Here is a 17,094-nt window from a genome sequence, read left to right on the forward strand (position 1 = left end):
TGCATTTCTTCATTACAGTGCAGTCGACTGTTCATTTAAATAACAATAACCTGCATAAAAGTCACAAAAGCATTATCTAGCAATTCCACTGTGTTGAAATGCATTATTAGTACTAACAATGCCAAACAGAGTAAATAAATGACTGTCTTCTTATTTTTAGCATTATTCCTGATTACTTAGCTTTATGAAAGGCTAGCATTATTATTACGGGTGTATTCAAACACCTTGGTCAACACCATTTGCTTGGATAACTCTTGAACTAGAAGGGATTTTAAAATAGAGCTATAATTCTTTTCTAGGTTGTCCAAGGGTGAAAAATCCCCTCTAACCCAGTTTTAACAGAAAACATTTGAAGAACTCAACTTCTGTTCACTATGTATGTATAAAAACTAAAAGTCCTTAATAAATAGCATACTTGCAATAGTACTTATACAAAAATGTAAAATTTACACCAATAGTTTAACTTTACATCAGAAGATTTCCTACCAAGAACAGGCTAACGTTACTTCACAAAATGCTACTGACCAACCCTGTCATGAGCGCCATTAGCGCACCCAGGGAATGGCAAATAAGGAGAGACTGGAAGTCATTTACTCCTGAGGCTCTGGTTTGCTGTAGTAACATAAAAAAGAGCCTCTCAGGGAAAGATACGAACATATTTGGATTTAACTGTCTCTGATTAGAAGGAATGAAATGATGTCATTTGCAGCAACATGGATGGTCCTAGAGATGATCATACTAAGTGAAGTGAAGTCAGAAAGAGAAGACAAATGCCATTTGATATCACTTATATGTGGACTCTAGAACATGACGCAAATGAACTATTTATGAAACAGACACGCAGACACAGAGAACAAACTTGTGGGCGCCGAGGTGGGTGGGGAGGTGGCGAGGGATGGATTGGGAGTTTGGGATTAGCAGATGCAAACTATTATACATACAGTGGATAAACAACAAGGTCCTACTATATAGCACAAGGAACTATATTCAATATCATATAATAAACCATAATGAAAAGAATAAAAAAGATATATAACTGAATTGCTTCACTGCACCCAAGAAACCAACACAACATTGTAAATAAACTATACTTCAATTAAAAAAAAAACAGTGTCCAATTGAAGTATAGCATCTTTGAAGATGGGGCAATAGGACATATGCTTATAAAGTGTTATCATTTTGAAAGGAATGCCATACACTAGAGTGACTGACTCTCATGTAGACAATGGAAGTATTTTGGTTTGTGTGTGTGCACTGAAGCCTTCGATCTTGGTGTGGAAAGGGAACAAGAAAGCTTTTGGGTAATAGCATGACAAGTAAATTATTGATAATATTTAAGTAATTTAAAGGATTGCATGAGCAGAAGGAAATGTTTTGAAGGGTGTGTGGCACATCATATTTTCTAACATTGGCTACAAAATACTTCCATCTCACTGATTTTCCCCAACCACGCCGCTCCTGCATCAAGGGGTGGGGGTCTACTTCCCTTCCCATGGGAACGTGGTGGGCCCTTGTGACTGTCTGGAGGAATAAAATGCAGCAGGGTGACACTGTGTGACTTCCTGAGTGAGTGATGCTCAATCATTCAGTCGTGTCCAACTCTTTGAGACCCCCTGGACTGTAGCTTGCCAGGCTCCTTTGTCCATGGAATTTTCCAGGCAAAGATACTGGAGTGGGTTGCCATATCTTCCTCCAGAGGATTTCCCAAACCAGGGATCAAATCCATGTCTCCTGTGTCTCCTGAACTGGCAGGGAGATTCCTTACCACTGAGCCACCTTCCTAGACCAGGGGTATTAAAGGTCATGCAGCCTTGCTCTTAAACTCATTTTGGGGGGTCTGAGGTGGCAAGCCTGAGGCTGCCATGCTGTAAAGAAGCCCAGACTAGCTTATGTAGACAGTCTACGTGGAAAAACCTCCAGATTGGTAAAGAGATAACAGGAGGAAGTCCTAGCCAGTCTCTAGCTACTCCTCCATCCTCTCTTTCCAACTATTTCAGCTACAGGCTCCATCTGAAGACAACCTCATGGGAGACACTGAGCCAGAACAACCAGCCAGGCTGCTCCTCAAATCCTGACCCACAGAAATCTTGAGAGATGATGATTGTTATTCTAAGCCATTACATTTTGGTTCATTACACAGCAATACAACCAGAAGAGGAGGGCAAGAGACCTGAAAGGAGACTCATATCACAAATAATACCGAAGGCATAGGGCATTTGGAGCCAAGGATTTCAAATCATTACCTCTTGACAACGCAGATAAAAGTAACTAACTCTAAATCAAGTAATATCCCAACTCACTCATGATTCGGAGCTTAAGCTTCTCAGAAGTAGGTCCATGACCCCCTTTCATGGAATTTCTGGATTTTCCATACAGAGGCGCTTAGGGCAGCAAGGGGCAGGAGGGAACTTGCTCTGAAGCTGCATTTGTGTGGCAAGGGCTGTCCACTTACTCAGGCAGTGGTGGCAAGGGGCTGGTGAGATGGGAAGGAAGTTCTAGGCCCTTCAAGGTACCCACTGATCCTGCTTTGCCTTTTTCAGTATTCAGTAAAACGAGAAAGCTTGTTGTTTCTGAGCACAACATATCGTTTTAATTCCTCCAAGTCTCTTTTCTCTTCTTTGGTTAACTTGCACTCACTCTGTAGAATTCAGGCCAGGCATCGCCAACTCCAGGAAGCCCGACAGAGCAAAGAATTCCTTGTGTACCTCTACTGTCCTATTTAAACTTACAATTATACTCCTGTGTAGGTATGTTTTTTCACCATGCTAAGAGATAGATATTAATAACTTAGATTTGTATCTTGTACTGCCTAAGGCCTGCCTTGTCACAGTAGCTGGTGCTCAATAAATGTATGCGGAGATGAATGTGTAAAGCCAATTTGGCTTCAAAGAATGTATTTGGTGACATTGTCACCAAATGGTTTTGAAACATCCTATACTCTTCCCTAATCTCAACGGGATATCTCTCTCTGTGCCGTGAACTCCCAGGGAAACACTTCATCCGAATTTCTCTCACGGTCCTTTCGCTCACCTTGGACCCTCATTCTCCCTCCTTCTCCCATCTGGCCCATCTCTGTACCTTGGACCACACTTACATGGATTCCTCTAAGATCCCCCCTTCCGGATGGTCCACTCCACGGAGCCAGGTGCCTGGGCCAATCCCATCCTGACTGCCGAGAGCCACACTTCACATGCCAGAGGCGGGTTGGGTCAAGCAGTGTGTCTTCCCTGTCTCAGGACACTCACAAAGCCATTATTGACTCTGAAATCTCTTCCCTGGGGTTAGCGACTCTGCCTCCAACAAGCCTGCAAACGCACTTAGATATGTTCAACAGGTGATATCAAGATGGGCTCAAATGATTTAAGGACAACCTGACAAAGTTCTCAGAAGCTTACTGTGCCCTTGAAGTGGGTCATCCTCAGGAGCAGGAGCTTTTCATCTACCCAGCAGGTGTGTGTCATCAAACAAATATCACAAAGTGTCTTCCAGCCAGGAACAAGTATCTGGCAGGGAAACAGAAGTTCACAGACTCACCGACTACAGGTCTAGGGGTCTAGACGGAGAGCATGAGATTTTTTTCTTAAAATATGGAAACCAATATTTTTTATTTACAAGAGAGTTTCAGCCCCACTATTTATGTCCCCCTGTCCAATCATCTACCCAATCTCAATCCATTAGTCCTAATTTTATAATTTCATTTGCAAAGATTTTCACACAGAAGCTCCCTGAAACCTGGAACCACGAAAACATATGGAAAACATTTTCCATAAAATGCTGTGTTTTAAAAAAGAATCATGATGATAGGTAGGCTAATTTGGTTTACTTGGGAAGTATCTGCCAAGCCCTCCCTGCCCTTTTAGCATTGAAATTAGCCATTAGTATATATACCTTCTTTTTTTTTGTTGTGAGATTCAAGAGACATTGTGGCTCAGCTGGTAAAGAATCCACCTGCAATGTGGGAGACCTGGGTTTGATCCCCGGGTTGGAAAGATCCCCTGGAGAAGGGAAAGGTTACCCACTCCAGTATTCTGGCGCCTGGAGAATTCCATGAACTGTATAGTCCATGGGGTTGCAAAGAGTCAGATAGGACTGGGTGACTTTCACTTTTCACTTTCAAAGGAAATTAAAAATACAGTAATTTGCAGTTATTCATTTTTGTAAGATTAGGGAGAACTAACAATATGGTACAATTTATTCTTGAATATTCTTGATCCTACCCCATCATTACATGCTAAATTACCAGGTATCATGGAACCCAAAAGGTTAAAAAAAAATTATTAAAAAAAAAAATACATGCCTGGGGTTTAATCCTTTAAAATCACAGGTACATCTTTAAAACTTTAAAGTCACAGGCACATCTTAAAAGAGTAAGCATTTAGACTCAAATGGGGATGTGGTTTGGATTTAATTTTATGCACATTACTTATAATTCCCAACATCAAAGATAATTCTAAGAGAACCGTGTACACAGTGCACATGACGTGAGGCTGAAGAAGCTGGCTCACATGAATTGTGTGGATCAATACAATTTTTTACTCATGTGAAGGATATCCACTGATATAACAGTGAATTTTGTTAGATCAGTGTTTTCTGATCTCATAGTGTTTGCCCGACACTCAGATACCATTTTCCTGACTTTACTGCACCTGAGCCCCACCTAAGCTAGTATTTTACTTAACTGTTTTCTGTATGTCAAGTTGAAATTGGCCTTTTAAAGAAAAAAAATTCACCTCCTCTCAAGCAATAATTACAGCAAAATCACAAGTTTCATGGCTACTTAAATTTGTTCTTTTGGACAAAAACTGGGCTAAAAAGTAAAAGCTGCCCTACTCAGAAGATGCATGAAAAGGGGCTGATCCTTTCATTTGATAAATATTTATTCAGCAGCTACTATGTGCCAAACCCTCTTGCAGATGCTAGGGTTACAGCAGCAAGCAAAGCAAAGTTCCTGCTCTCATGGAGCTTACTTTCTATAGATGTAAAGAGATGCTAATAAACCAAGAAGTATATAATGCAATTCCAGGCAGTGATATGTTCTATGAAGACAAGTGAAGCAGGGGAAAGACACAGAATGACGAGGAATTTGGTCAGAGATCCAACAGAGCATGAAAAACAGGGGGCTGTTGAAGCAGAGGTAAAAGTCCAGAGTAATAATAATAACTATTATTATTATTAATAGTAATAATATTAACTGTCACTAGTGGTCTAGTGGTTAAAACTCCATGTTCCCAATGCAGGGGGCATAGGTTTGATCCCTGGTTGGGGATCTGGGAGTCCACATGCCACCTGTGTAACCAGAAAAAAAAAAATCACAGTATTAACAGTTTCCATTTCTACTCCTATAAAACTTGGTCATGTCCCAGGATGAAGTCTTGTGTGATTTCCCTTCCTCAGAGGGCTCTTCCAGGAGACTGTCTCTCATGGGCCGTTTTCACTGGGGATTACATTTATGGGACAGATTGAACCAGGTGGGGTCACAGTGAGGAGAATCAGACCATCAGAAGTGACCAAAAGTGCTGGGGTGGGAGGAATGGAGGGAAAGAGTTGGGCACCAAGGGACGTGGAGAGCGCCAAAGACTTTTTCTGCCATTTTTGCCTCTGGTCTTAGGGTAGCAACCTCTTGGGAAATCACTTCCTATGCCAACTTTGGCATATGAATATGAGTTGTTCGAGGCTACTGTAGCATTTCCCCCCCCATTTAAGGTGAAAGGAGATGGTAAATAGGCTTAGGTATTTTCTTAAAACTCTTAGCTTATCACTGAAAGCACCATTGATACTCTAAATGAAACACGCTAACAGAAGCATAGTCTGATCTGTAAACAGAGGTTTCACTTTGACCACATGTAGTTACTTGGGTTCTTTGGAGGCTGACTGCAGGATGAGAACCCAGCTGGTATCAGGTTTCGGACAAGGAGAGCTGAGCTCGTAAGGCTGATGGACGTGACTGGCTGCAATCCTGGCTGAGACTTGATAGTTGTATGACTTTGAGCAAGTGACTGAACTTTGCTAAGCCTCAGTTTCCTCATCTGTAAAAGAAAATAATAATGCCTCCCTTACAGGTTTGCTCTGAGGGTGAAATGAAATGAGATAATGATTATACAGCACTTAGCATTTCGGTGCTCTTCAAAAAAATGGCAATTATGATGACAACAGCAATCATGACAATAATGACGAAGAAATCATACGCAAGGTTCTCCAGTTCTGAGGCTGAGGAGGAAAGTCCTGGTTTCTGGATTCCTAAGAGGCTTATGTAGCGAGTGAGTACTAATTTTCTACTGGGCTGGCCAGTGCCGCACAGTGGTGAGACAGAGAAAGGGGCTTGAGAGGAAGGGGCCATCCATGTGGACCAGGAGCCCAGCCTCCAAACCCAGAGGTTAAGAATGGGATGTGCAGTGGGGGCCGTTCCAGGTGAGGTCAGGTAGACAGGGAAACATGGAAAGAGGCTCCTGGAGGTAGGACATGGGTCCTATATCAGGAACAGGAGATAGGCGTTCAGTGGAACTCCTGAGTTGACTAGAGGGTGTACCTCGCAATCTGGGTCTGGTTGTAGAGGCCTCTTCACCTTAGGTGCACCTTTTGCTCCACTCAAGTTTACAGGTGCTCAACATCTGTCACTCCAAATTTAAAAACCAGAACAGGAGAGCACATCCTGATGGTCTGAATCCATTAAATCTGCATGCAGCACAATGAGATGCTATGCAGTCATGATGCCCTGACCCAACACCAGCCTCCGTCAGCAGCAGAAGCAAATTGGTTCATGTTTGGGGCGGTAGAGGGGTGGAAGTGAAATATGAGTGGAAACCTGGGGTGGGGCAAGTCTGTCCTGATGCCAGACTTTCTTTATAGGCCAAGTGTTGCACGAAGCACAGCTTCTTTAGGAGGGGAAGTGCCTCTCTACTCAGTTTCTCCTCTCCCCCCATTTATTCTTTTTCTTTTCTTCCCCTTTGGATTATTACCTTTGGCTGGATTTATATAATTTAGTCCACAGATATTGAGTCCTTTTGTGGGTCTAGCAGATGAATTATTAAGAAGATGAACATTTCCAGAAAGACTTTGATTTTTGTAACTCCACAGTCTGTGAGCTTTTACCAAAGATACATGTTGCTTCTGTATTGGTCCCATCAAAGGAAATATGCAAGAATACATTTAAGTTACTGACTGACCAGCTGAATATAACATAATACCCACCACTTTCTGGCTGGTGGTAGGTCAAGAACAGAGAAGCAGCCTAACTAGGAGATTTAGGTTTGGTTACTAATTCGGTGACTCATTCAAATGTTGAAGGAGTAGTGAGGGGCTTGTGTTACCTACTCTAGACTTATCTTACCGGGCAGCTGGGAGGATTGATCAACTGAGGCTTATAAGTGATTTCTACTTCCATGAGAGTAAATATCAGAAATATCTTCAGCTGGAGAATGGACACAGAATTGATGAGGATAAAGAGGGACAGGGATTAAAACAGAGAACCACATAGGCGTCTGGATAGTAGGAAGGACTGAGATGACGCCTACTGTGTGGGTTTCTCACAAACTGTAGGCTCGATCTCTACAGAGAATGCATTTTCTGTTGCTGTCCCAGAGGACAGCCTATGAGCCGCGAACAACACGGCAGAGAATAACTGACTTAAACAGCCATCACTTTGCTGGCTTATTCCCCACAGGATATGATGTGGTTTATACGAAGCACACCAGTTGTGCGTGGATGGTCACTGGTCTTGGACTTGGCTTGGCCGTTTACTCACTGTAGGGCCCGACAGTAACCTTGAAGCTCACTAAACTGGTGGACAGTGCACGTGGGAGCGATTTACCAAGAAGAATTTGCTCTATACATCAGGGGTGATTATTATTTATAGCAGGAAAGCTTCCCATTTAACAGGTTAAATAAAACATGGTAAACAAACATAACTATGAGATTAAAAAAAGCACAAAGTTTGACCTATACTGACATGGACCTCAAACCTTAACAGTAGGAAGTTTTTCTCACAGTAAGCAAAGCCATGATCTGGTCCTAAAAACCAGTACATTTGTTAAACTGAAAATGCCTTAAATTACTCCTTGGTAAGGGCTATTCTGCACAATCTGATGATTTGGGATTTCATCAAATTAATGTCACTAGATATGCCTTATAATTAGGATAAAATATTTGAAAAGTTTTAAAAATGAGGTTATTCATTAACTCATTGATTTTTCCTACAGATTGGGAGCCTGAATTTAAATGATACCCAAAAATATAACAAGGTACACTCAAAGAGAGAAGAACTCGTTGTGAGTCTTTAAATGGAATGCAGTAGTTTAAAACGCTATTACTATTCAGATTCTCTGAGAACATTAAAACTGCCCATTAAATGAAAATCTAATAATTGGCCTTACTGAATTGTGACATTTGGTAACCTGTTCAGGAATGCAGAAAATTGTGGAAGAGTTCTTTTGAGGCAGAATTTGATTTACAGTGTAATATTATTCCAAAACCAAGGTCACCGTTTTCATACACAGAGAAGAACAACAAGGGACAGACTAACAAAGCTGAGGAAAGTTCTGGAAACAGAGCTCAGGTGGAGGGCTCAAGACTCTTCAAGGTAAGAGTCTTGCTGATCTGGAAAAAATAACCAACAGGCAACGGCATGAGCTGAGAGTGAACCTCAACTTGGAACTGACTTCTCTCTTCAGGTATTGCTTAACGACATAACTAAGATAGGTCAGTCCATGCTTTTATATAAGCCACCAGCGATTTCCAAACTTACTTCACAATATCACTAAATAAATAAAACTTAAGGACGTTAACTGCAGGAGAATTGGCAGCTTGAGGTCAGGGGTTAAAAATTCTCATGGGCCTATAGTTACAGAGCACTTTCTACGTGTAGGTATCTGTGTCCAGTGTTTTCAAGAGTCATATATGAGATGTATACGGTCTGATCAGGAATGATGGGGATCCTCTCATCTACCTGTCTGCTCCCCTCCTCCAAGGTTAATTTCAAATAAAACTTACTAGAGAAATTTGAGGGCCAACAAGCCCATAGTTTAGAAACCATGAAAGTGAAAGTTGTGTTATTGTTCAGTTGTGTCTGACTTTTTGTGACCCCATGGACTATAGCCTGCCAGGCTCCTCTGTCCATGGGATTCTCCAGGCAAGAATACTGGAGTGGGTATTCATTCCCTCCTCCAGGGGATCTTCCTGACCCAGGGATTGAAGCCGGGTCTCCTGCATTGCCAGCAGATTTTTTTTTTTTACCATCTGAGCCACCAGGGATACCCATGGGGACAGCACACACTTGCTAGCTCTGGATTTCTACCCACAAACTCAGAATTGCTCTTTGCATTTCCATGAGAGAAACTGTGTAAGAAACATTAAACTGCTAACTGGGAAAGGCTACAAAATGAATACATACTTATATATATACACACATACACACACACAACATAATTTTTGTATAAATATGATGAATAGCACTTATTAGTGCATTCGACCATCAAAAACTAGGCCACTGAATAGTGGAAATATTTTAAATATGCCATGTCATGCAAAATTTTTCTTTAATTCTTACTTGGAATATTCAGGGACTTTTCTGGCAAAAGTACTGTGGAATGCTTCGATCAGTATGCAGAATACATCCTTTAGATCTTATCTTATCACTGGTAAGGAAAATAACCAAAACAAAGAATCCTATCAAAGAGGTAGTTGACATGACATAAAACATTAGAGATGAGTGTTTGCATTTTTATCACTTTCAGGAAAATAGTCCTCTCTGTAAGGAATGCACAGGGTCTTACTTGAAAAAAAATGAGGCATTAACACAAGTATTCTCAAGCTCACATTCACTCTCGTAATCAATGTAACCTGTTTACCTAGACCTGTTATTCGATTTATTTAAATACATCCAAGCATAAACTATGGATTTTGCATATCAGAGTATGGCAGAGGCCCAGTCTTTCAAAAAATACAAACGTTTCTAGATTCTTTTGTATGTTGGCAAACCCAAAGTAAGACACATACCCTACACGCACACTATAGAACTATTTTAATTTGTATGTGAGATTATGTATCTTATAAACCCAGCTTAAAACAGTGGAAGGATAGATCTGTTTATATGAGAGAGAATGGTTCTTCATGTTTAACCTCTTGAAGAACTGTCTTCATGGGCAAGAAAGAAAAAAAAAACTTTCTTTGGGGCAAAGAATGTTACTAACCTTTTACCTAAATAAACTGTGCTGGGAACAGAGTAGAAAAATTCCTTCATACACTTAATAAAGTGCAGCCAGTACTACAGCAGCTAATTCTGACCTGATGTTTTACAGCCGACAGTAGAAAAAATGAAAAGGCAAAAATGTGAACCAAACACACGTTTATAAGCTAAATCTGAGACAAGTAATTCTGGCAGATTTTATATTCTTTATGTTAAAATACAGCATCTACCAAATGAGGACGACAACATTTTTTATTTGGAGTAACAGTAAACCACAGATGGGTTTCAGAAACTTAAAATGCCAATAATATATTCAATTGTTTGTAGGCAAAATATGTATGGGCTTCCCAGGTGGCTCAGTGTAAAGAACCTGCCTGCTAATGCAAGATATGTGGGTTCAATCCCTGGGTTGGGAAGATCCCCTGGAGAAGGAAAATGGCAACCCACTCCAGTATTCCTGCCTGGGAAAATCCCATGGACAGAGGAGCCTGGTGGGCTATTGTCCACTGGGTTGCAAAGAGTTGGACACAACTGAGTGACTAAACAATACTACCAAAAATATACACAAAAAAGGCAGGGAGAATCCATTCTCGAATGTTAGCAATGGTACAGTAGACAATGAGTTTTATTTTATATGTCCTTTATACCTTTTGGAAGTGTCAGGACATGCAACAATAAATATGAAATTAATATTTTAAATATTTTAAAATTAATATTTTAAAAATATGTAGGTTCTTCTCTGTTTTTGTATTACAAATACTTCAATAAACTCACCGTTTTTTAAATATAAGAAAATATAGGAAAGAACAAAACCAAAATCTTCTGAAGTCTATTTTAAGCAAGTGAGAACAACAGAGCAAACAGCGCCTTGTGTACAGGAATAAAAATTTCTGACGCTTTAAAGAAATGCTAGGCGGCTGGTCTGTTGGAGAAGGAAATGGCAACCCACTCCAGTGTTCTTGCCTGGAGAATCCCAGGGACGGGGGAGTCTGTGGGGTCGCACAGAGTCGGACACGACTGAAGTGACTTAGCAGCAGCAGCAGCAGCAGCTTATGCTTCTGGGACGGCAGACAGGGTTTGGGTATGGATGCTGCATGAAAGCAGAGGTGAAGTTAGGCTATTCTGAAAACCCAGGAAAGACGGAGAAGCAGGGGCTTGGTATCAAAAGTCCAGGTTTCTTTAGGGCTTACCAGTTGTAAAGCAAACAGTTATAGTTTAGAGGGAAAAAAGCCGAATGTATCAGCAGTATGGGGTTGGGGTGATGTCCTGGAGGGAAACAGGAGAGAGAAACGCTTCCAAGTTTGGGTCTGACATGCACATACTGCTATATTTAAAAGAGATAACCAACAGGAATGTACTGTTAAAAAAAAGAAAAAGATGATTTAAAAAATCCCTTCATGAAGGCCAATATATGTGAATAGCTCTGTCTCTCTTCCATTTAAGCCAGAGATTGTCTCCCTTCAATTCGAATGACAAAATATTCAAAGTACAGAGACCAGAGTTGGGAAGACTGACTAAGAGCTCTCTACCAGCTAAAACAGGCAGGAATGGCAGAGGCTCAACGGTTCTTTAATTAGCACACGTTGATTAATTTAACCCATGGAACCACTGTCTCCTATTACTGCTAATTTTGTTTTTGAAGTCAATGAGACAAAGTAGCCGAGGAGTAATTAAAAGTGTCCAGTCTCTTCATCCCTACGGCTATGCGGACTGAATAGCCCTCCACCGCTGAGATGTTCTGAGATGTTCTCAGGCGGTGGTGAATTCACATTAAAAACCCTAATATGAATGGGCCTGTGAGCAGCCCTTCTCCTAATGAGACACGGGAGAAAAGAGTGTAATTTGTAATTATTTTCAAATATTGTCTAAGAAGGGCTTCCCTGGTGGCTTAGCTGGTAAAGAATCTGCCTGCAATGCGGGAGACCTGGGTTTGATCCCTGGGTTGGGAAGATCCCCTGGAGAAGGGAAAGGCTACCCACTCCAGTATTCTGGACTGGAGCATTCCATGGACTGTATAGACCATGGGGTCACAAAGAGTCGGACACAACGGAGAGGCTTTCAATTTCACTTTCACTGTCTAAGAAAGTGCGGGTGGTCTGTTAAATAGAACTGTGATGGAAAGAAATGCTAGACTATATTTGTGATGCCCTGCCTAACAGGAAAAGCAGTAGACAGAAGACTGAGGCATACAGGTAGACCTCATCTGGGGGCTTCACAGATACTGTCTTTTTTTTACAATTTGAAGATTTGTGGCAAAAAAGTCTATTGGTACCATTTTCCAACAGCATTTACTCACTTCATTCATGTCTGTGTCCCATTTTGGCAATTCCTGTGATATTTCAAGCTTTTTCATTATTTTTATATTTGTTAAGGAGAACTGCGATTAGTGATCTTTGCGGTTACCATTATGACTTGCTGAAGGCTCAGATGATGGTTAGCAAGTTTAAGCAATAAAGCATTTTTAAATTATGTATGTACATTTTTTTAAAGACATGATGCTAATGCACACTGAAGAGACTACAGAATAGTGTAAACATAATTTTTATATGCACTGGGAAACCAAAAAATTCACGTGAGTCTCTTTATTGTGGTGGTCTAGAATCAAACCTACATTATCTCTGAGGTCTGCCTGTATTTGGGGGCAGCAGCAGTTTCAAAACTTGGGCGGGGGGAAAACCTTATTTTTTCAGAAAAAACTTTTTTCAAAGGACTATAGAAATCCCCAACAGATGACCAGATTACTCTGGAGCTGCTCTAGATAGGAGTCCTGCCTATCTAGTCTTCTCTTCCTCCTTGGCAACCTTCAGGTACATAAGCAAAATTTTAGGATTCCTTGGAACACAGCTGGAGAATCACTATTTCAGAACATGCCTGAGGGGTACTGAGCACTGGTTCATTCCATACACTTTCAGATCCCTTCTAACAGCTTTCTATGACTGTGAAGGCTAGAAACCTAAGAACTACATCTGGCTCATTCCATACACTTTCGGATCCCTTCTAACCGCTTTCTTTGACTATGAAGGCTAGAAACCTAAGAACTACATTTTCGAGATTCTCTTGCAACCAGTTTTCAGACATTGCCTAGGTTCTGCAAGGCAGATGCCTGTGCAAGACTTGGCAATGGGATGGGAACAACGAGGAACTTGCATGGGAACTAACAGGCACTTCTCTAAGAGTGTGTGTGTGTAGGGAAGGGGGTTGCATTTGGTTCTTCTGGGAAAGTTCTGGAAGGGACTATGGAATTGGGTTCCTAAAGCCTGGGTGCCACTTGGTGTAAGACTGCAGCAGTGAGCAGTCCCAGGAGAGTCTGATTGGTCTCTTCTGCTGGCCTGAAGCATTTAAAAGAATTTTACCATTTTCCCCAAGGACTCTATACACACTGTAACAAATCTCTTTTCATTTAAATTAGATAGAAGGGCTGTCCTCCTGAATCTAAGAATGCTAAACAAGACAGCATCAGAAGAGAGACCTTGATTACCTCATTGACTTATATGAAGTATCTTCCACATCACCCAGATTTGCGTCCCTACTGAACCTAGAACTATTTTTATCACACAGATACTGAATAAACATTAGTTAAATCACACCACTATAAGCAAAGCATTATGCTGGATTATTTTTAATTATCATTCAGCTACCTATTAGATTTCGAGACAAGGTCTAAATAATGTAGATAGGACACACCTCAATAAGCAAGGAGTTGAACCGTTATCATTTTTAACTATGCTCAATTTCTCATCATTTGGAGGGGAACAGAGACAAGTCAAATGCTGTCTTTTTTAAGATATAACAGAGAGACAGATAGGAATGCAAAATTATTAAGGTGACTGACAACAAATCTGAATCCGATCACAGTAGAAGGACATGCTTAAATGTCTATGTCTTATCAAAAAATAACAAGAAAAAAGAAAAAGAAACAATGGGTCCTTTAATCTAAAAATAATACATGGTCAGCATGGTATCATATACATATACATATATATATATACACACACATACACATATGTAAGTGTTATCTAAGTTTTTGATTACTGATAGCTAGTTTTCTTCATTTTAGAAAAGACTGTGAAAGGACTTCCCTTTTCTATGTTTTATACACAAACCGTTTCATTTTCTAAAAGTGGTTAGACAAAGGGTCAGATGATAACTTTAAATATTTAAACTGGTCAATGACAGTCAAGTAGTCAAGAACTTCTCTAGTTTATTGTTAAATATGCATTGTCTTAGAGGTAACCTTAAGTACCTGGCACAGCTTCCTAATGAGTTATTAGTTATGAAACTATGAAGTAATTTTGAATTTTAAATAAGACTGGAGAATAAACTTGGGTACAACAAATTAAAAGCACCATAATTATGCAATATCATGAGATGTTTTAGATAGTCACGCTATGCATATATCAAAAATACATTAATAAACTGAACATATTAATAAAAAGCCAAGTCTGGCCCTTCAAGACCTCAACACTAATTGGAAAGGATTTTGACAGAACATCTTAAATAACATTCATTATATCAGTTTTGGCAAGCTCCTTTTCAGTTACCTAAATGATGATTATTTCTACATTCCACAGTGCATCTATCAAAATCCAAGATCTGAAAAATATCATTAGTGAGGATGAGTGAAGTAGTAGCTGTTCAGATGGTACAACCTGAATTTGCATTTATTAGTGTAAGGTAGGTGATATGTGTGGGGTGTTTCATTTCTGAAATATTATGTATATTCTGTTCACTTAAAATCTATCATACATTTACTTGTTGTACATCAGTTATATATGTGTATGTATGTGCTCAGTTGCTCAGTCGTGTCTGACACTTTGTGACCCCATAGACTGTAGCCTGCCAGGATCCTCTGTCCATGGTATTGTCCAGGTGAGAATACTGGAGTGGGTTGCCACGCTCTCCTCCAGGGGATCTCCCTGACTTAGGGACTGAACCCATGTCTCTTGTGTCTCCTGTACTGGCAGGTGGATTCTTTACCACTAGTGCCACCGGGTAAGCCAAAAATTATATAAATTATGCACTATATTCCAAATTCTAGCTCTCTTTTTAAGGTCATGCCTTAGAATCACTCTAAAAATGTTTCTCAAAGTGTGATGACTTAAGTGGATTTAATTATTAAAATGTTTCATGGCAAGGGCAGATTAACCTCACAGTGAAACATACACACACACACACATCCAGTAGTAGATTCCATTGGTGAAAAGTGAAACAGGTATAATTTTGCCTATAATAATTTACTCCTGTAACCAAGATACAGATTTATCTATCTTTTCTTTGTCATTGGGCTTAAAGTCATTGAAAATACAAAGAACTAGATCACCATCTAGTTTAAAATAAGAAAGGTCAAGCCAAAAAGGAAGTCCAATTAGTTAACACCAGATAATGCCAAGTGCCTATTACAGGAAAACGGTTTATTAAGGTTAAAAAAAAAAACCAAACACCCAGGCAACTGTGTGATATATAAATGTCTCTAACTATTCTTGATTTTAATACTGAATTTGGTTCCACTGAAGTTCCCCTCTTGAGGCGAACTGTTATATGTTATCTCTTTCACAGATGGCCATTGGTGCCAAGCTTGTTAAAACATATTATTTTGTAAATACCTACACTTTACCTTTTACGCAAATGGAAGCCTTACTCAATAAATAAGCAACCTGATCCAGGTCATGAAGTTAGATATTAGAAAAAGGAGGATATTGCAGCCCGTTGACTGTGGCTCCCCCTCCCCCACTCAGATTCCCCTAGACAAGGAGGCCTTTACTTCCTGGTTTTTTTAGCTGGGTCTTGACTCATGGACTTCCTAGGCTCTCTTTTCTTTTTCTCACTGAGAAGAAAACTCTCATACAGCATATTCATGATCATGCTGCTATGGTATAAATTAAGCTTATGAATGCTGTCCTTCACTTATTGCCCCTTTCTCTCACACAATGATATTTGTAACTCACGAGTTGTAGGATTTCCAAAGCTGAGTGATTTGTAATGTAATACTTCTAGAATCTCCAGAGTAATTTCAGCATTAGTTACAAATAAAAGTTGGCTCTCTGCATCTCTTAACCTTGGGAACATGAACCTTTAAGACGAGGAGATCAAATACCAACATTCCCCTAGGACTGCTGTGCACATCTGCATTTCTGGACATAGGACTTTTTTTGTTCCTAATCAAGTGTAATCTCACTTCATAACTCCTACTCTTGGCTCAGTGCTACCTAGATTTCCAGGCAAGCAAAGAAAGGAGGGTTGAGGATTTTGTGCTTAGAGGTTTGGAAATTTGGCAAATGTTACATTAAAATGCAAGTATTTGATCTTGAACCTCAATAGAATGAGATTCAGTTGAAAAACAAAGAAACCAAAGTGAGGCTTTAGATATTCCAAATCTGCACCTGTATTTTGATGTTGCCAGGTATTTGTACTAAGAATTCTGTGTACAGGGCAAAAGGGAATGAAGAGTTTCCCAAATTTTCCTCTGGGATCTTTCAGCCATTCAAAGTAATTACTAATTCTTGCTCACATCTATGAGTCAGGCATCCAAGTGTTACTATTCGTGGCTGGTCTTATTCTGTGTTTAAATGATCTGATCGTTAGTCTCTGCATCTGGGTCCAAACTAGTTTAACATGGAAAGTTAGCTCAAGGATTGCAGTCACCTTTAAGTCATCTTTAAAGTGATACCTTGAGTTTATTAACATGTGACTATGAAAACTGCCCTTCCAATTCACCAAACTCAAGGTTGGCATTCTTTATGCCAACACTGACATTCTTTTTGCCTAAACACTGACCTTCTAGGATCCAGTCACTGGAAGGACTGACGTTGAAGCTGAAGCTCCAGTACTCTGGCCCCCTGATGTGAAGAGCTGACTCACTGGAAAAGACCCTGATGCTTGGAAAGATTGAAGGCAAAAGAAGGGGGCGTCAGAGG

The 17,094-nt window shown here is 40.2% G+C and overlaps 1 protein-coding gene across 7 annotated transcripts in view; it reads right to left on the reverse strand.

The window, feature by feature from the left end:
- VTI1A (vesicle transport through interaction with t-SNAREs 1A) overlaps positions 1 to 17,094 on the reverse strand; it is a 369,166-nt gene that overhangs the window by 99,264 nt on the left and 252,808 nt on the right. Inside the window, exon 9 of one of the 7 annotated variants that reach the window (XR_011462780.1) lies at positions 3,396 to 3,503. The exons of 5 other annotated variants lie outside the window; for them this stretch is intronic. Coding sequence is in view for 1 of the 2 variants with exons in the window: in XM_070363703.1 (XP_070219804.1) it covers positions 6,023 to 6,026 (4 nt within the window). In the remaining variant the exon portion in view is untranslated. One more of the 7 variants, XM_070363703.1, reaches the window with a different exon arrangement.

Source organism: Bos mutus, chromosome 26, assembly GCF_027580195.1.
Source record: "Bos mutus isolate GX-2022 chromosome 26, NWIPB_WYAK_1.1, whole genome shotgun sequence".
NCBI lineage: Eukaryota > Metazoa > Chordata > Mammalia > Artiodactyla > Bovidae > Bos > Bos mutus.